At 37.6% G+C, this 21,363-nt stretch overlaps 1 protein-coding gene across 2 annotated transcripts in view; it reads left to right on the top strand.

Annotated features, from left to right (window-relative positions):
* Positions 1 to 21,363, top strand: part of NR5A2 (nuclear receptor subfamily 5 group A member 2) — a 119,178-nt gene that overhangs the window by 16,621 nt on the left and 81,194 nt on the right. For both annotated transcript variants that reach the window (XM_063115127.1, XM_063115126.1), the window contains one exon: positions 2,259 to 2,905. In XM_063115127.1, coding sequence (XP_062971197.1) covers positions 2,259 to 2,905 — 647 coding nt within the window. The remainder of the gene's footprint in view (positions 1 to 2,258; positions 2,906 to 21,363) is intronic.

The raw sequence follows: 21,363 nt of genomic DNA, 5'->3' as shown, positions 1-21,363 counted from the left end.
CACCCCCCTTTTTTTTTTTCCAGTGTCAAATCCATAGATGCATTTGACACTAAGAATGTCAGGTTAGATGAAAACAAGACTGAAGTGATTCAACTGAGAACAAATAAAATTAATTTGCAAAAATATAAAAAATAAAATGTCCTTTAAATTTTCAAATCAGGCTGCCCTAGTAAAAGTTTGATTTCAATCTTTTTTTAATAGATGTGCTTGTCATAACTATTACTATTAATTTCATGGTTCTTGAGCAAGAATTAAAGCATTTAATTGTAAAAAGGAATTTCTCATGTAAAATATTTTTGATAGTGTCAGAAAACACATTTCTTTTTTTTTAAGATAATGACTTGAGTCTGCAATATTGAAAAAAATATTGAGGAGGAAACATGAAAATATAATGAACTATTAAGTCAGTAGGAATGGTTTGACAGGAACAAAAGAGTAGTTCCTTAAAAGCCACACTAAACTTTGTTGAAAGAGCAGAACCTATACTACAATGTACAGATTTGCAGGCAATAATGTTACTATGTGACGGCAATAAATAATTTGTAGTTCAGGAACTAGTATGGTGTCTGGCTGTTTTCCAACCTCTGACCTACTGGCTTTCTATGGATTAAATATACTGCACATAAACTAATAACAAGGGATACACATCACTGATGGTGTTAGATACAAGAGTGTGTTTTATTTGATCAGTGGGGCACAGGCTATTTTTATTTGGAGATTTTCTCTTATATGGAACTCATACTTGATAGAAATACTAAAAAATAAATAAATCCAAATAAATCTGCTGAATTGCTAACAGATTTCTTCCAAATAGAAGTAGTTAACCTTGCTTATTAAGAAGAATGTTAAAGTTAGTATTGCTTATAACAAGAGATCAAGAAAGGAAGTAATTGATGCTTGTTAATTTCCTTATCACTAATCACTTTATTATTTCCCAAATAGTAAAATATTGTGGTAGATGCTTGCTATAATATGAGACTCAGAAAAAAAAATGTTAAAAAGCACATGTTGTGATTTCACATGATTTTTTTCCCAACAAAAGGAAAAAGGTTGTAGTTTTTTACTTTAAAAATTATGCTTTCTTAATTGTATGTAAGTCACTTGTGGTGCATACTCATACTTTCTTAACAGTGATTTGAAACAATTGAATTTTCAACAAATTATCATCCAGATGAAAAACTCCTTATGATCTTGTGCAGTATTCTGGATACCTAGAATTCACAATAAATTTTTAACGTGATGCTAATCCTAAGATAAAAAGCTTAAAAACTTTACCTCCAGCAATTTCAAATGTCACAAGCTGTCAGAGGTTTCTGGTTTTTGTCTAATTGCCATTGGCCACTATGGACTTGCAGAGAACAGATAACTAACTTATTAGACATGGCCTCAGACTGCGTACACCATTGTAGCAGAAGATTCTCTTGACAGCGTTTGAAATGAATTAACTGTACTTATGTACAATTTTGTTTAAATTAAAAACAATACCGCTGGTTATTTGATGAGCTCATCAAGTCCAGGTGAAAATGGTTTTCCAAGAAGAGCATGTATCCAACCCCTTTGCAACAAAGTTGCCAAAATGTCTTAGAGAGAGGAAGATGTCCTAAGGGAAAAATATTCACAATTTAGTCCAGAAATAGATTATTTGATATTTTTTTCTCAAAAAAACAACAACAAAAAAAGCAGTTTGGGTTTCCTTTAAGAATCACAACTTAACTGATATAATAGAAACAGATACTCTTAGTAGGGCAAATGATACTCTTTCTTAGCAGTATGTAATATCCCCTATGTGTAGCAAAAAATATGAAATTTCTTTAGCTCACGAAAGGGTTAATATGTCCCTTTGTATCCAAAATTTTTTTTTTTTTTTTTTTTTTAAAGATGACCGGTAAGGGGATCTCAACCCTTGGCTTGGTGTTGTCAGCACCACGCTCAACCAGTGAGCAAACCGGCCATCCCTATATAGGATCCGAACCCGTGGCCTTGGTGTTATCAGCACCGCACTCTACCGAGTGAGCCACGGGCTGGCCCCCAAAATATTTTTTTGATCATGAAACAAGCACACTCAGAGGAAAGAATTCACAAATAAATAGGACATGGTTTTTTTGTAATCTTTGTGGGCAATTTTAATGAAAACAACTACACCCACACCATTTCTGGTTGATTTTTCAATATTTCTAAATATTTGGAGATCTAGAGAATGCTAATGATTTTGCATCTTATTTCTACCCTTCTTTCCTTTTTTTTTTTTCCTCCAACAGCGGTAAGGGCTGACCGGATGCGTGGAGGGAGGAATAAGTTTGGACCAATGTACAAGAGAGACAGGGCCCTGAAACAACAGAAAAAAGCCCTCATCCGAGCCAATGGACTTAAGCTCGAAGCCATGTCTCAGGTGATCCAAGCAATGCCCTCTGACCTGACCATCTCCTCTGCAATTCAGAACATCCATTCTGCCTCCAAAGGCCTACCTCTGAACCATGCTGCCTTGCCTCCTACAGACTATGACAGAAGTCCCTTTGTAACTTCCCCCATTAGCATGACAATGCCCCCTCATGGCAGCCTGCAAGGTTACCAAACATACGGCCACTTTCCTAGCCGGGCCATCAAATCTGAGTACCCAGACCCCTACAGCAGCTCGCCTGAGTCAATAATGGGCTATTCCTATATGGATAGTTACCAGACAAGCTCCCCAGCAAGCATTCCACATCTGATATTGGAACTTTTGAAGTGTGAGCCAGATGAACCTCAAGTCCAGGCCAAAATCATGGCCTACTTGCAGCAAGAGCAGGCTAACCGAAGCAAGCACGAAAAGTTGAGCACATTTGGGCTTATGTGCAAAATGGCGGATCAGACCCTCTTCTCCATTGTTGAATGGGCCAGGAGTAGTATCTTCTTCAGAGAACTGAAGGTATGCCATCAACTATTACCACTTACAGTACCCCTTTCACGAGAGAACTAACTGTGTCCCTAATAAGTATATTCTTGGTGCTGAAAATACGTTTTCCTTACTTTTTTTCTTTGCATGATTTACAGAGTAGAAGTATTTTTATGACCTTGACTTCAGGACTATTGTAGCTTAAATCTATGAGGCTTTTATTCTGTGTAGCTCTTAATTTGGGGGGATGGCATTTAACGTAAAATATAGGAAACTTGGGTTTTTTTCTGAATAGTAAAATCTTTATTTATTTCCTTTAACTCAAGTGGTCAGTGGCTAAAAGAAATTTAATTCAATGTGAAACAGCACCTAGTAATTTGTTTTTAAAAATTACCAAGTAAAGAGCTATATTACAATGGTGTCATTTTGAAGGTTTCTTTTAAAGGAAAAAATGCCAACTTTTAGTTGTGTTTAGACCCTAAAGAATGCAAATGATAGCACTGGTTAGTTGTATGAAGTAGGTATTTACTACCTGTTTACCTTGACATTAGGTTGGTAAAGCCTTTGTTTTCAGAGCAGATTCCAATAGGATGTTTGCTGTCACTGGATGGGGAATGGGCAAATAGTGAGAGCTAGTCTACTTGGCTTGGGTTTTAGTTCTCATAATTTATGTCTGTTGTTGATTTTAATGGATTGGTACATTGTAAACACAGTATTTGTTTCTATAGGGATCTATGTTCAACTCCATAATTATTTTATCTCCTGAGACTTAAGACTGAGTTAATATGGGAAAGTTTCTTAGAAGTTTGGGATCTAAAAGTGGCTATCAAACCACATTTGGTAGTCAGTGGTTTCATTTCTGTTTTAAAAGTGAATCCTGGATTTACTTTTTTAATATATTCTGTTACAAAATCAATTTCTTCCTTTTGTTTTCATGGGGGGAGATGTGGCTACTAAATATCTGTGGCCTCTGATTACCTAGGACAGTAGATTTTTAACTCTCCGAGAGAAGGAAAATACAAAGCAGACTTGTAATTTAAAGGGTTACTATCAAATCTGGTCTGTTAGATGGACCAGGGAATATGGACCATGTATGCAAATGGAGAATAATGCTTTTCATAGCAGTCTTTATTAAGTACTGTTATTTGTATATGGCAAGAAAACGTTATCTGAACAGATCCGAGTAAGTTGATAGAACACCACCAGCGTGCTGTTAAGGCTGCTGACATATCCAGCTCCTTATTCTCACATACTTTGTTGCTGCATTTAAAGAGGGCTGAAGGTGGAGAGGTTAGGCTTCAGAGGGCAAGCAGAATGCACTGATGAGTTAGCATGGTCAGGCCAGATTTTTTCTAAGTATGTAGTCTATATAACCACACTATAATAATCAGAACATTTTTTTATTTAAAAAAAACAAAAACAAAAAACACACTTTCCTGGTATTTTTCCATTCACAATGGTGTCCTTAAGAAAACAAGTAAGGGTAAGGTATTTGAAAATGATAATTTTAGATACAACTGAAAGATTTGGTAAGGTAAAATTGATGAAAACACAGCCTCTGCAGTCAGATGGACTTGACTTGAATTGTATCTTCACCACTTAGTAACTGTGTCTTCATAGGCAGGTTGTCAGTCTCTCTGAGCCTTAGTTTTCTTATCTGTAAAACTGTAAATGTGGTGTTTATGGAGTATCGAGGCCATAACAGTACTCATTGAAGAAGTTTTGCAGGGAAAAAAACATGAGAATATATAAGCTATGTAGCACCTAGTACTGGGAGTCTGGTTTTAACTACATGCTCAATAAAATGCTCACTAAATTGTTATCGTTGTTTTATGAAAAGTGTGTAGAGTCTTTACATAATACTAAATCCTATATTGAGGAAAAAACTGTGCAATTGTAGTCTCTTAGTTTAACATTGGGAAACAATATTACCACGTGTTATGGAGTAGTATAATTGTATTATAATTAACGGTCATTAATTAGTACTAATTAAGGACCTAAAATTTGCCAAGCAGTAAGTTGGGTGTAAGATGAATACAAAGTTGAATAAGACAAATGTTTCCTGTTGGAGTTTGTGATAAGGTAGTTTCATAAAAAATTATTTTAAAAAATAAGGACAGCTGATGAGAGTAAAGATATATTTTACAAATCCACAAGGAAAGAATTAATGAGTATTATTTACCTGTAAAAAAGAAAACATTATGAAGTAAACATAGGTAGCCACAGGCGGGACTTCAGGAGTGCTGGGAAAATACTCTTTTCCTCCCCCTGCAGCTAAATTCTACAATGGAATTCTTTTATATGGCATGAGGGTAAATATTTGCCTAAAATATAAATACCTTTGGGAATTGAGCATATTAAAGCATTGTCAACCATTTCATGCATTTATCAGTCTTTCATGGAAATATGCATTGAAAAAAGAAAGAGGAAATGTACAAATACTGGGGGCACCTACAAGGGGTGAGAGGTGTCTCCAGGGGAGACAGACAATCTTGACCCACTTCACCTTTTGCCTTGGGCTTACAATGAACAGGAATGATTCAATTTAACTGTTTTTCAGAGAATGAAAAGAATTCAGAGCAACTTGGAGACAGTTTAACTAGAGAGTTGTAAGGTGACTATTCACATTTGGAAGAATTTTTCTTTTGTTTATAAATTTACTTTGTCAGAAAACAGCAAGTTGTTTGAAGTCAGCATTAAGACATCTCCAGGGCTGTGCCTTCCAAAATTTTTAGCCGTGACCTGCAGTAGGAAATGTGTTTTACACTGGGGCATGGTGTACCAAACACATCTCACACACACACTTGCACATACACACATGCATGCACACAGATGCACGGACACATGATGCAAAAACGCATAGATGCACAAACAACTGAACCGAAATTTTGCTAGATAGTATGTAACCTACATGCCAGGCACTCTGATATTTTCTATTCTATTCTTTAATCTAATTTATTTAATGTTTTTTAAAAATTCTGGTCATGACACACTAAATTGATTTCACAGTCCACCAATGAGGCATGACCTACAGTTCAAGAAACGTCTAGGAAAGGTTTTGTAGGCCATCCACTGGGCGTTGCCTACCAGCCACTGCTAAGTACTCTTCCTTAAAAAGGCCTCTTCTCCCTGGCATGGGCTCAAGACATCCCTGAAATCCACAGCCCGAGCCTCCATCCTATCTTTCTGCAAAAGCTGTGATTTTTAAAAATCACTTGGGAAGGTGAATGTTCTGCTTGAAGCACTTGTCTTTTTCTTGTTAACTTCACAGCAAATTAGCCATCACGTGATATACTTGTAGGGCAAATTGCTTATACCTCTACAACCCCAAGATGAAAAGTCACATATTTGCTCCAGGAGAATAACAGTATAATAGGGCAGTTTTGCAAATGACCCCTTGTTCACTCTCCCAGGACAAGTTACACTTTACCATGTAGAAAGGAGAGAACACAGATTTCATTTGCTTACCAGTCAAGAGAACAGAAGGGCTAGAGGAAATGTGATGGTTTGTTTTGCTTTCCTACACATATTTACAAGGTTCAAAAAAGGCATTCTGGTTTTCATTCGAAATATTGGAATGAGGAAGAGGAAATTACAACTCCCAAACTTGCAGCTTGTGAAGCACACGGGGGGCGGGGGTGGGGGGAGAGCAACAGTGTACTTATAGAAACCATGGAATTTCAGAGCTGGAAGAGAAAAGGGCTAGCGGACATGTGTAAGTGAGCTGTTTTGGTTTTTTTACACACCTGTAAGGGACAGTTCTGGTCTCCATCCAAAATAGTGGCATGAGAAAGATAAAATTAATACTCTGAAACTTGTGGCTTTCAAAACAGCATTGGTGCATCAAAACATACTCATGGCGGGCCGAGCTCGTGGCGCGCTCGGGAGGGTGCGGTGCTGGGAGCGCAGCAACACTCCCGCCGCGAGTTCGGATCCTATGTAGGAATGGCCGGTGCACTCACTGGCTGAGTACCGGTCACGAAAAAGACAAAAAAAAAAAAAAAAAACATACTCATGGCCTAGAAACCACAGGGGTTTCAGAGCTAGAAGAGATGGTGGATCTAGACCATTTGATTCCAACTCCTCTTTTTACGTATGAAAAACCTGAGGCAGGAGAGGGACGGTGCCTTGCCCTAGATTATACAGCTACTGAATAACTGAATTGAGACTGAGATTCAGGTTCAAAGAAGCAGTCCTAGGCAAACCCCCTCCCCATCCCCCAATGCACACACACAAATAGACAGTGTAACCTTTGACTCCAAAAACACAGGCCTTTGCCAGTGAGGCTAAAGCAAATCTCTAGGTTATCAGAAGTCCATCACTACCCATCCAATTACTAAATCACTAATAATCAGTGAGACAGATTTTCTCTGAGCTCAGACCACCCCTTGGGAGTGAATGACTCACTTAGAAAGCTACAATAATTCTTTCGGGCCACTGGGGTATCATTCAGTACGGTGGATCTACCAGCTAGCACTTCTGGCCTTGGAAGAGTTTCCAAAGCATTTGAGTGCCTTACCCTCTGCGCGTAGTTTACTGTCCAGGACAATCTGACTCAGTGACGATATAGGGGTTGCACTTGCTAGTTAAAATGACTAAACGTGATTATGTCCTGTGATCTCTCCTTCACGTTGGGCATGTTCAGCCTGGGTTCCTTTTGATGTTTAGGAAGAATGTATGATTATAAACAGGTGACAGATGAGCCACTAATTATAAAATTTTCTGACGTAATACCTTCAATGTACCTTCTCATCTTTAAACCAAATCTGTCTTAAAATGGCCTATCCTCTTGACTTTTTCCTTATGTTTTTGGAAATTAAGAGTGAATTCAAGACTTCCCCATTCTGCTGAAAGAGCTGTCCTTGTGAGTCGAGAAGATTGTACTTTTTCTTTCAGTTCTTTTTTTCTCACCTGTGTCTTGACTATCTCACGAACACAAGATCAGTGAGAAAATAATTCCTACTTTGTAAAACAACTGAATCTGGAAGATCTATTTGATCTTCTAATGAGACCAGATGTCTTAAGAGGATTCTGGGAATGGATGTATAAGAACTTCCCCTCAATGAGTGATTCTTATACATGTAGGAATAAAAAAAAGTCTAAATTAATCCGGACTGAAATTCATAACTAGCTTTTTTGTGAAAAATAGGTCTCAGAGACTCCGGGAGTTTGTGCCAAAGGAATTCAGCCGTGCAGAAGACATTTTCTTGTTTTTTTTTTCTTTTGGAAAAGAAGCAATTCATTCCAAGAATAACACACAATTATTTAAGAAAGTCTGCGTGTGTGTGTCCCTTCAAAATGCATATATTGAAATCCTTACCCCCAAAGTGATAGAATTAGGAGGTGGGGCCTTTGGAAAGTGATTAGGTCATGGGGATGAAGTCTTCCTGAATGGGATTAGTGCCCTTATAAAAGAGGCTGGAGAGAGAACAGATTCTCTGAGTTCCTTCATGTGTATGTATGGATGGATGTGTAAATGTGTGTGTGTGTATATAGATTTTATGCTAAAGCTCAGAAATGTACATGTATATATACATAACATACTTATGCATAAAGAAACTATTTACTAATATGTTGGTATGTATTAGTGACCATATAAACAACATCTGGACAGCAGTTGTTTGTAGTTGCAAAAACAGTTTTTAAGTGTAGTTTTCTGTAAAGTGAGGGGGCAAAGGCAGGGGCAAACTTTCCTTTTTCTCTGGGTCCATTACAGAAGCTATCTGGGCAGAGTTTTATTTATTTTTAACATTCTAGATCCTTTTCCTCAAGCTATCATTCACCTAGTTCATCTTTCCCAACCAATATAGGTCTATAATCTGAGACTTTATTGGATCTGCCCCGATTTTAAGCTATATTCTTTAGTAAACTTACTTAGCTCTTCATTTCTATGGAGGAGACAGAGAGAGAGAGAGAGCTTGCACACGGTCTTCTCACATTCACCTGCCATACGGCTGTCCTTTGTCTTTGCCTGAGAGTTGGCATTGAGAATCATGAGTCCAGCTACAGCATTCCTGCCTGCTCACATGGTGTTCCACAGTCACAGCCAGCCACTTTACTTACTTTTGTTTTCATTTTTGTGGGTGTGAAGTGCCTAATTTTCCAATGAAAATTTGATCTGAAGGCAAATTAAACCATAGATTGGCAGTTCTCTTACTCATCAAAATGATAGCAGAATAAAATAAACCTACCCTACATAGGTGTACAAGGAAATGAGAAAAATGGTTTTTCTCCCCCTGGAGGTGGACATGAAAGTTTTCTAATATCTTTGTGAATTTGGAGAGAACGTTGGAATCAGCAGGTTTGACTTAAAGATCTCTCAGTTCTCTTCAGGTGTTAAACATCTGCTTCTGTGATTTTTTTTTCCAAGCAAACCTTCAATAGAAGCTTCTAGTCTGGCTGATAGTGTTGAGAATTTATATTATTCTAGCCTTACTTGCTTATATATATATATATATAACTGCGTATATGTCTATTATAGATTAAACAAGCCATTACCTTAGCTTTCTTCTTTCTCACTATTCATCGGATGAACCCAGTCAATACCTGCTTGTGATATGGCTAGTTCACTGGTGTGCAAGCTGATCGTGCCCACCTGACCATGGAGATGTGTATTCTTCACCTTCTATGTTCTTAACAGGGAAGTCTTCAAAGTACATCAGATACCCTGAAACTGCCATGCACTAGTTACTTCTTTCTATTAAGGTATAATTTACCTTCCCTAAAATTTATTCCTTTTGGTGTACAAATATAGAACAGTTCTGTCACCTCCCCAAATTCTCCTGTGCCCCTTGGTATAAACTCATCTCCCCACCCCAGCCCCTGTTAATTCTGACCAGTTTTTGTCCTTAGAGTTTTTAGGTACTTTTAAAGAGAATAAAATGTGCTTTAATCAGTGAGTATCCATTTGCAAACTGTAGACTGAGCTTAGACTTCCTCACTTCCTGAAGCTTGGTTTCAGCATGGCCGAGCACCTGCAGTTTCCATGTGAACATATTCTCCATGGGAAGCTGGGATATTTGGTCAGAGTGTAGCAGTGATGATCATAGCTTCACGCTGGATTTGCTTGTTCACACAGCCGATGAGCTTCCTGTTGCTATTCATCTATTTGTTATCTACTAGAATCATGGGGAGATTATGAGAATAGCCAGCCACACCCAAGAAATCCATGTTTAACTAGCTCGGCTGCTGTCAGGTGTCTTAATATGTATGAATGATAACAATAGGGGGAAAATCAGCATTTTCCTTGTTTTGCTCAAGGTGAAGCAGAAGTAATTTTTACGGGGTGCCCACTAAGTGCCCGCTGTAGTGCTGGGTGCTTTCAGGACATTTTCTGGTTGGATTCTCAGGAGAGCCTTGTGAAATGAGCACAGTATGTGGTGTCCTTTTGGTCAGACCATCGCTATTATATAGCAGGTTATTTCTAGAGAACACATCCATCCATCCCACCTCATGCTTAGGGTTGTATTGGTCGGTAGGGACATCAAGTTAATTGATTAATACAAGTTTGCCTGATTTTTTTTTTTTTTTTTTTTTTTTTTTTTGGTGGCTACCTGGTACAGAGATCTGAAACTTTGCTAGCTTGATTTTAACTAACCAATCCTTTTAGTCGAGCAGTTTGTTAGTACAAATAAAATTAACCAAGGCAATTGAATCGGTTTGAGGGATGGGGAAAGGACTGGAATGAGAGAGGATGGGGAAGAAATAAAGGCATGGGGAGTAGGGGAGGGATACCTCAGGGTCACCTTAACAGGTAAGGGTTTAGAGGAGATTCAAGGTCAGCAGAAAATACTTGCATTTCCCCTTGAGTATAGAGTTTGAACAATAGATGATAATAATAATAGCTACCATTTATTGAGCTATGAGTAAGGCAGTTAAGTGTTTTACATGTGTTAGCTCGTTTCATACTAACTGATCTCTGTGCAGTAGGCATTATTTTTAACATTGTGCAAATAAGGCTACCTGACCCAAGTCACATGGCTAATATGTGATAATGCTACTATCAAAACAAAAAGTATATGGAAGTCCTTTGTAAAGTGTAAAGTACTTCATAATTGTTACCATTTTCACTGTGCCCATACATGCACCATTTTCTAAAAAATCTCTAAGGACCTCTGTTACCTTTCACTGCATAGTGCAGTTTTTCATAAGTTGACCCAAGGATATGTAAAGTTATTTCTATTGTTTTAATTAGAGGAAGACATTGTAGGAAACTGTCGAGAACAGTTCAGTAAGTACTCAGAACAGGAACAGAGGCTTGCCATTGGCTGCAGAGGCCTAAGCCTTAGTTTGTAAAATCAGGCTATAAGTGGAGGTGGCACAGAATGGGGCAGTCAGGTAGCAAGTCGCAGTGCATCCTCCCCAACTCGTGAATACCTGGGTGGGCTTTCCCAACCCCCTCCACCCTCCCAGTGCCCAGCACCACTTCCTACTGAATAATCAAGAGAAGCAGTTTGGTCAGCTCATCTGCTTACAAATAGTTACATGCCTGTTTGCTCCAATACTCGTTCTTGCCCAGCAGGGCACACAGATTGCTCACAGATCTTATGGAAAGTCTGCCAGTGTTAGTTCCTAAGTGCTGGGGAGGTAGAGCTCCCTGAGTCCGAGCCCCCAGTTCCCTGTCTGCACATAGTAGCCACTGTCATGCAAAATCAGATAACAGGTTAAAAAAACACAAAACGTGACTCATGTGATACCCCCTCACATACTTTGGAAGGACTTTGCCCTCTGCACCTATGAGGTAAAACAGATCTTTTTATTTTCCAGAATAAGTAAAGAATGACTTTGCTCTGACTTACTCTTCTACAACTTGAGAAGTAGATCATACAAATCTTTGAGAGCTCAACATCCATTTGCAGAAGGGCTGCATGGAAATTGGGCATTTAAACTGTTCTTCACATTAAAGATACCATCAATCTCTAACTCAAGAAAACCACCCACAGTCAGGAACAACGACTTAACGGTGGCATTTCCCATTGGAGGTAGCAGGTCAGCCTCGATAGGCAAGAGCGAGAGAGAATACTGAGGCTTAGGAGGGTGAGTGTTGTGTATGGATCCCGTGTAACTCCACAGAGGCAACTTCTTGTTTCCAAATAGTTGTAAGGGTTTCTGTACATGACGAGGCAGTTTTTCAGTCTCTTAGCTACATCTCCACAGTCCCACAAATGGTCACTAATGTTTTCCTCACTTTTAACTTTCTCTTTGGAAATCATTTTCAAATACCATGTTTCGGACCTACCAGAACCAATTCTATGAATTCTTCACATACGATGTACTCTGAAGGAATAGCCAGAAACTTTGAGGAGAAAAATTAGAAGCCTAAAGCACACAGGGCTTATTAAGCACTGCTAACATTCATTTCCTAAGAAAACTAAAGAAAACTCCGTTGTCTTAAATATTTAGAAATGTCACTCGGGTTGCACAACATTCAGGATTAACTTTACAACCAAACTTGATCCAACCTCTAATTCTGTAAGAATGTTTTTCTTTACCTGACAGATGGAATAATTGGCCAATAGGTCTAAAGTCTGTCCTTTATTGTGCAATAAGAACATTGCAAAGGCAGAATGTAACCTCTACTGGTGCCTTTACAGCCCTGGTCTCTGTCTTTCATTTTGGGAGCGTGGATGTAACTGGCCTATCATCAGGGGTTCAGTAGTGTTGGTTTTTAAAGTCTACAGCAGGACCACCGCCTATGAATTGACTATCACATTTCTAAATGCCCTGTTTACAGAATGAATGTTTTACCTGAGAGAGCAGTATAATTATTTCATTTAAATTAAAAACATATTTTGATGGGAATGAAACACAGTACACACTGGATACATGTTGAATTAATGTGCTTAAGATGTAAAGAAGGGATATAAACTCCTCAGTGGTAAAGGTAATACATATACATTGTGTTTTTACTTTTAAGCAACATTAAGTAAATATTCTCAGTAATCTGAAAATTCCCAGAATGATGTTTTAAATGACTTCTTAATTAGCATTCCTGTTTGTATTCGGGCACACACATTCATTTGCTGCAAAATAATTACATGCATGCACTTTTTGGGGGTCTCAAATAATTCTCCCTGGCAGATCTTGTGTGTGTATCATAGGGTTTTGAGTGCATATCCTGTTTTTAGATGTGTTCTCTGAAATGTTGGCTAATTCTAAGTCCCGTTGTTGTATTTTGACCACTGCATCCTGTTGACACTGAAATCACTTTAAATCCTCTTTGCCACACACATCTTATTATCACACTCATGCTTTTTTGATCTAAAGTTGAGATGAATAAGATGCTTTACTTATTACCTCATTTTTAAAAAAACTTAATGAAAATTACATTTCTCTTTGTAAAATAATGATATAGATTAGTGTTTGTCCAGAAGTGTTGGCAACAGAATTCTTCAAAAGTTTTCCTTTGGGTGATGAAAAGCTGTTATATTATTTTGACTAGCTAATCAAATGTAATTGGGTAGCTTGAAGTGCCTTAGATTTTCCTTGTACAGTTATCAAAGCAGGAAATGTAACTCGTGGAACTGATGAAAGGAATCTCTCACGGTATTCTTTCAATTATAGATCTTACAGAGCAAATAAAAGAACAGCTCTGCTGCTAAAAACTCAGAGGTTTGAAATGCCCCTTAATGTTAACTGCTGTATTAGCTAGTTAACACATTATTACGTACCTTAATTGATTCTTGCTCCAGCTTTGAAGGAAAAAAAAAAAAAGGACCTGTTTGGCACATGAATTAAGCAGGGGTGAGATGGTTGGACACAACATATTGCTGTTTAAACTAGGTTCAAATCATATCAGATATTTGCAGTGAAAACATTCATCCTGGTTCATGTTCGTGAGGAATAACACTCTTTAAAAGCATTAATATTTTGCACTCATGTGTTGTGATTTGTGGTTATGAATGTTACCAAAGGAGTTTTATTTGACCATTGGGAATTACTTTTATGGTTTTATCAATGAAATGTTGCAATCCAAAACATAACTTCATTCCAGTCATATATTTGGAATGGTCCAACTGAGGTTTTAGCTTTTGAAAAGGATCAAAACGCATTATGTCTGCATTTTGCTGAGATATAGCTTTTTTTTTTTTTTCACATTCTCAATGCCACCCCTAAGACATTTCTTCCATAAATGAGTAGTTATGACCTAGGATTAGGTCAGATTCAGGTTTTATTAACGTATTAATTTATTTATTCACTCACTCATTTGTGAAACATTTGTTGAACTCCTACTGTGTGTCAATCCCTATGCTAAACTGCCAGAGATAAAGACAAAAGCAATCTTCATGACAGATGTTAAGTCCTCTGTGGCACTTTTCACAGTTAAAATAGAACACCCACCCCCAAAATTGATGTAGCACTAAACACAACAGCCAACCCCCCGACTCTGAAATCTTGGGCAAGTACTTGGTTACTATGACACACAAATGAGGCAAAACTGGACAGGAGAGCAGGGCGTTTATATGGGGTCTTATATACAGATTTTATTCAAGGCAAAGGGAAGCCACCAGAGGAGTTTAAGCATGGGAGACCCAAAGGGATTGAAAATGAACCATAGTAACTACTGGACATATGCCTGCTGTATAATTTCACGATTTTGATTTTGGTGTGGGTTTTCCATTGTTTGCCAGTATTTAGCTGAAAGTTCATTTCAGTGTTTTCTTTTTAGGTACTGTTTAAACTTTGTGGTGGTTGTTGTAAAGAAGGTATATAGTTGGTATCGTTTATATGCATAGTTATTTTTGATATTCTTTAATTTTGGTTATTGGTGACATGTATATCTTTGAGGGCTTTGTCCTTGTTTCATGTTTAATTTGAACAAATGTGCTATTTTAAAATTTCTTCAGTATAACATCCTTTTTGACCAGACAGTTTTTTTTCTTCACAATCTCAAACTGATTTATTGCTGCTAATTGCACAGTCATTAACGTAATGACGCCAAATCAGCCTTTCAGTGTATGTACACGTTGAGGGGCTATCTAGTCAAATGTACCTAAAGTGATCACGCACCACCTTCTTAAAACTACTTATCCCTGGGTTCTGCTCCAGGCCTATGAACGAATGAATGAAGAATTCATTCATTCAACTTATGTTAATTAAATACCCACAATGTGTCAAGTCCTATCTTAGACCAGATCTGAAAAAGATCAATAAGACACCACTGTTGTTGGCACTCACATTCTAGTAAGAGGGAAGCAGATAATGAACAAGCCAAAAAAGCTAATGTTAACTGGTAGAACAAACAAGTGAGTAGGGTATTCAGGGGAGGGAGAGAGGGAAGGGATAGTTGGAAGGGTTCAGAGAAGACCAGTGAGAAGAGTTGGCACTTGAGCTGAAATCCAAATAGCAAAAATAACCAGCCTTGTCAAGTCTGGAGACACAACAATCCAGGCACAGGAACATCATGTGCAAAAGTCCTGAGATAGAAACTAAGCTGGTATTTTTTAAAACACATGAAGGAAGGCCAGTGCATACAGGAATCAGTGATTGAGGAGGAAAAGTGGCTTCTGATAAGACCAAAGAGCTTGACAAGGGTCAGCTCATGGAGGGCTTGGATTTTACTCTGCCTGAAACAGGAAGTCATAGGAGGATTTTAAGCAATGGAATGACTTCATCAAATTCTCATTAGAAAAAAAAATACTGCTCCGGATGCAGGTGGGAAATGGGTTGAAGGGAAGCAAGAGAGGATGTCACGGTCGGGCAACCCAGGGAAGAGATGGTGGCTTAGACCCCGAGGCATGAGTGCAGGTGGGGAAGTCCGTGGACCCAGGACTTATGTTGAGGTAAAGCTGACAGAATTTGCTAACAGGACTTCGAGAGAAAAAGATGAGACAGGCAAGATAGGTTTTGGGCTTAAGCCACTGGGAGCCATTTGTGGAGAAGGGCAACCAGAATCTCTATGGGCAAGTCCTGCACATTTTCTATAAAGTTTCCTGAACAAATAGAACCAGATACCAGGACTGGTTCTAAGATGCCCCCTTTGGGAATCACTGATTTATCCTTATTTTTATTCAAGAGGGCACAGCTAACCCACCCTACGCTGATAAGAATTTAAGCTCCTCCTCAAAATTTGTCAAGGATGGAGATCCTCTATAAGACCCGAGCAAATCTATTTCAGAGTTTAACAGCAGTCAAGACATTCTTTTATATATAATTTAGATCCTTCCTTCTGCAGTGTATGTCATTCCCTCTGGGTCTGCCAATAGAGATGGAATATGTAGTCACCCTTTGCTTGATCACAACCTTTTTATGGTTACTGGATGAATTGCAACTACATGAAAACCTAAAAATATTCAGTCATTAGGGGATCCATATGTATTTCTGGTTAAGACTGGGCCCCCAAGCAGACACCAACTGACCAGGTTGCAAGTTCAATCAGATTGGCGCTCAGGGAAATAATGTCTGAGAACATTTGATGCTTGCCACAAGTGACGTTTCTGGTTCTAAGATTGGCTCTGAGTGGAAGGAAGCAGGGGACATTGGACCCCTTGTTTTAAAAATGTGAAATGTTGCCTTTCAAAAAGTATTTGTTTTCCTCCATAGACCTTATTTATGAGGGTAGAACTGCTGTATTTTAAATATTCTATCAATCCTTAATTAATCATCTTTGTTGCTTTTTTAAGAACTCTTTCAACTTTCTTTCCTGTAGTAGCATAAGATATCCAGGCTAGAATCTTTCCAAGGCTTCTCTTCCCGAGGGCAGAACAGTGGGTGGTATTTGGATTGTAAAACAAATCCAGGGATTTATCTACAAAATTATAGATGAGCATAAATATGTCATACATATCAGAATCAATAACCCTGCTAATAGCAATGAATGTTTTATCTATTATAATTCTTAAGTCTCCCAATATTCCAACAAGACTTGGTTTTCCACTCCTCAGTACCTTACTTAATTTACTTCCAGGCATTTGGGGAAGAAAAACCCAAAAAACACTGATGTTATTTTATCTAATATCTTTGCAGTTAAAAAAGCTTCTTGCCAGTTCATTTATTAGCCCAAGTCAGTAGTCCCTTGCAGCGGAAGTTGATCCCAGCTTTGTGGACCCGAAGTCTATACAATTTAGGAAGCTCTAAATTGGAATGCAAAAATAAAAATAGGAAGCTCTAAATAGGAATGCAAAAATATCTTTCTTTTGCATGTTTTACAAAAGCATTAGACCTTGTGCGTATACATTGCTTGAGTCCATCGATGAGCCTTGAAAGTGAAGATTTCTGACGATTAAGCTTATTGGTTTAAGGTAAATTTGCTCCGATTTGCAGTTCTGCTAACGTATTTCTTATATCATTTGGGCTAGGAGGAAATGGGAATAAAGATATAAGTCTACAGAGATAGTCATATTTTAAAATTTGATCTAATAGGATTTAAGTCTAAACTACCCAAATTGACTGAAATAGATATTAACCCCAGACACCTTTACTGAATTTTTCTTTCTAAAAATAATTTCTCATCGGCCTTGGGACTATCAAGATAGCCATGCCTGTAGACTACAGAATGAATTTTTCCATGAGCTATGCTCAACATTAACAGCATCATTAGACACTCTCAGGCTATTCAGCCTTAACCATTTCACCTTCTGCTTGCCTCACCCAGACTGGCTGATGCCAGGTAGTCCCCTTACCCTAAGACATTTCTAATATGTGTATCAAACAAGTTTCGATATACAAAACTTTTTCTTTTTGCTGTTTTATTTCAGTTTTGATGAAGTATTCATAAAGAATTTATACTCTGTAATAGAAATAGTATTGCCCTGTAGATACAGGTTTCGTAGTGATCTCATGAGAAAAATGTGGGATGTGCTATAGTAAGATTACAAATCATGTTATAAAGGTTTTGGGGGTCCTAATACTGCAGAAATTCAAATCACACAATAAACTATTAAATAATCACATATTTCGTTTTTGATTTTATTTATGTAGGCTTGCCTTCCACATCTAAGTAAAAAGATTAGAATTCTTAAGTGACTAATAAAGAGGAACATTGAAAAACATAATCTCTAATTATGTGTCAATACCCTATATGTGTCCTTGTGTAAGTAGTTAACTCTAAGATGAACTCGAGTTGGCTTTAAAATGGAATTTAGAGAATATTTTGATGAACAGCTTTCTCTTCAGAGCTCAAACTTCAACGTAAATCAAGAAGTCTTTGAGAAAGTTAAAAAAAACAAAAACGTTATTCACTTTTAAAATTCCCAGAAAAATAAAGTAAATTTCTCAAGTTCTTTTTATTTGTGAGCTGGTATAACTGACATGAATTGTACAGGTACCAAAGGAGTGGTTTTGTATACAGTTCGCTTTAGGTAATTTTTCACAGTTATCTACCTTGCTGTTCACGATAAGTCATCAATATATGTTAATTGAGTAAATGGATAGCAGAGCCCTTTTGTGCATTTGCTGTGGGCTTGGGCTTTTTTATGATGTGATTTGAGGAGTAATTAAGGTAAAGAGAGAGCAGCCTAGCAAATTCTATGAGCCGGTCATATTTCGGAGTCAAGAATATATCCCTTAATGATATATCTTTTAAATAAAATCATCAATCAGGAGGTTTCACCAACTGTTCCTGCATAATAACATTTAGTCAAAAATCTGTTCAAAAAATGAACCGAGTGTATAAACAAGCCTGAAGAAGAGCGGATCTAAGTTGCTGGCTTTTGCTCTGTGAGAAGGTGCCACACCCGGTTATGCAGGTACATGAGCAGTTATGATGCATAGCAGAGTGTCAGGCCGTGTGCACAGGCTCTCAAGTACATGGAGAGTTCTGAAAAGATGAGTAGGGAACAGTAGAAGCATGTTGGCGTACTTTGTTAGAGAGTAAAAATGAGTTTACCTTTTGAAATGAGAACAAAACGACCTACCTTTCCAGATACCTGCCCTTTCATGAGATGAACTTTTCTGAGCAATTGACTTCTTTGGTTTGGAATTATTTACCCAGATGGCCAAGTAGTGAAAAATTGACATCAGTCAAATCATTTGTAGAACTATTTTGATTAATGTTCTTTGATTTCTAAATCAAATATACAGGACGAAATACTTTCAGAGAGGGGAACTACTATCCACAAAATATTATTTCATGTGATTTTGCTGTAGGTTTTTCCACAGCTTTGAGCCCTACTCTACTTCACTTCAGGAGGTAGGGAAAAAAAAATGAATATATCAATGATTAGCTTAGATCTGAAAGCACTTTTCTGCACAGATGTAATGTTTTACAATGTTTTCTGAGCTGAGGAATATTTCTTTAGCTTTAACTTTATCAAAGCAAAACATTAAGTAAAAACACATTGAAATGGCCCGTAAAACAACAACGGTGCCCAAAATCTATTGTTCCATTACGTTTGAGTGTAGGGCAAATCCAGTAGTTAAATTATCCCATATTGAGAATTGGTGAATAAATGTTTACATAATTGCTCCCACTTTTGCTGAATCTCTCAGTTCGATCAGTTTTAGAGCAGAGGAGTAAAAAATATTTTTATTAAAAGAGAGCTTTTGAGATTGAATGCTCTAATTAACAGCTGATTATTTTTTTAAATAGACTCTTTTAGATAAAAACCCTAATTGTCTCTGTCCTAGTGGATTTTGAAGTTGTGATGAAAAGCAGAGCTGATATTCAGAAAGACCACAGGAGCCAGCACCACCTGTGTTACTCAGCCTTTCCCTACACAGAGACAGCAAATCATAATATTTAGCAGGTATTTTTTTCTAAAGAGAAGATCTTAAAAATTGATCAGTTTTAAACTACATGCACACAACCCACCTTGAGTTTGACTTTGTGATGAAAACAGTCTATACTATGTAATAAAGGGCACGATGGATATGGAACAGTGGGTTCAGATCAACAGAATATGCATTTCTGTTGACTTAGATGTGGTGAGGAAATTGATACATGCTTGATATGACTGTTTTCACAAAAATCAAGCAAATCAAGTAAATCTGGCAAAAATTGATTTTTCAAGTTTTAGGTGCTTCTCATAGCAGGAAAAACCCCGTCAGTTTCAAAGGGAATTCCTAGGTGGCACCATTTTTAAGACCCTGTATTTCAGCAAGCAATTTTTTGTGGGGCAGAGGAAGAATTTTTTAATATTATGTTTTCTAACCATTTTATATAGCAATCAGATGTATTTTACAGTGATAGTCTGTTGATTAATAAATACGTGGTGGGTTGGCTATAATAGCAATTTTGCTTCACTATCTAAGAAAAAATTGGAGTGATTTGAGAATGCATGATTTACCAAATAAAGTGAGACTCTTTTAATCAAAACACCTGAAGGTCAAATAATAAGATTTCATATAAAATTTGGAAAGAAAACACAATTGTATACCCCTTCTCCCCCCCCCCATTGAAATCTGTTTTTAGTTAATACAGAAATGGGAGTAAAATATTTTATTGAGTCTAAATATAGGCTTTCATATATTAAAAGAAAAGCTATTTACAACTGATTTGTTACTAAATAAAATCTTGGATGAACATTTTTAATTACTAAAAAGGTAAGGTAACAATAAACACAGGAAATATATATGAATAAAGTGTTCACAGAGTCGTGCTGCTTTCAGGACTATAAATAGCCCCCACAGCTCTGCCACTATTATTAGCAAGTACGAACAAAAGAAGACATCCAGAAATAGAAAGAGGAAGAGCATCTCCATGAGCCTTGTATTCCATGGCATAGGAAATGTTTCTAGCAAGCTCATGAATTTAGGGGGTTAATTGATTTTTGAAAAGGACATTTCCATGCTGTCAGTTTGCCAAGGAAATTCTTTTACTGGCATGTTTGTAAAATTGGCAGGCTGATGTTTCCTCTGAGTAACACAAGGTGTGATGAAGAATTTTATCTTTGCTTCCTTAAGAAAATCAGCACTGATTGCTGGCCTTTTTGTTAACTTATTTGGTTATTATCAGAATACCTCTGCAGAGGATTGGTTAATGCAGGGAAGCTGGACAAAGTAGTGCATAGTGAATAGCCCTGGACCAAGACTCAGGTCTCAGTTTCACCCAAACCACTAATGAGCTCTGTGACTTTGGTCAAAGCATATGTGCGTGTGTGTGTCTGTCTGTCTGTCTGTCTGCACCAGTTTCCCAGTTAATTAATGTGGCAAACATATATGGAGCTCCCCAATATGCCAGGCACAGTGCTAAGTAGTAGGGATATAAGGTAAACTAAAATACCTAGTCCTTGCTCACTAGCCACCCACGGCTGGGGAGACAGACTTGTGAACACATAATTAGAATTTACAAAGGGTGTCCAAGAGATGATCTGTATTGTAAGAAAACAAGGCAGAGCTACTCGTCTGTGGAGGGGGGCACTGGGGAAAACTTTGCAGAGATCGTGCCATTGAATCAAGTCAATCACGAATTCCTCGTATATAAAAAGGGATGAAAATTGCTACACTTCTCTTAAAAAAGGCTTGCGAAGAGCCAGTGATGTGATAAAAGTACACTGAAAAGCATAAAAGACAATATAGACATAGGCTATTGTCCCATATAACACACATAACAA

The sequence above is a fragment of the Cynocephalus volans genome, chromosome 11, assembly GCF_027409185.1.
Source record: "Cynocephalus volans isolate mCynVol1 chromosome 11, mCynVol1.pri, whole genome shotgun sequence".
NCBI classification, from domain to species: domain Eukaryota; kingdom Metazoa; phylum Chordata; class Mammalia; order Dermoptera; family Cynocephalidae; genus Cynocephalus; species Cynocephalus volans.
Note: the sequence above shows the minus strand (reverse complement) of the source record. Positions and strands in the feature narration are given on the sequence as shown.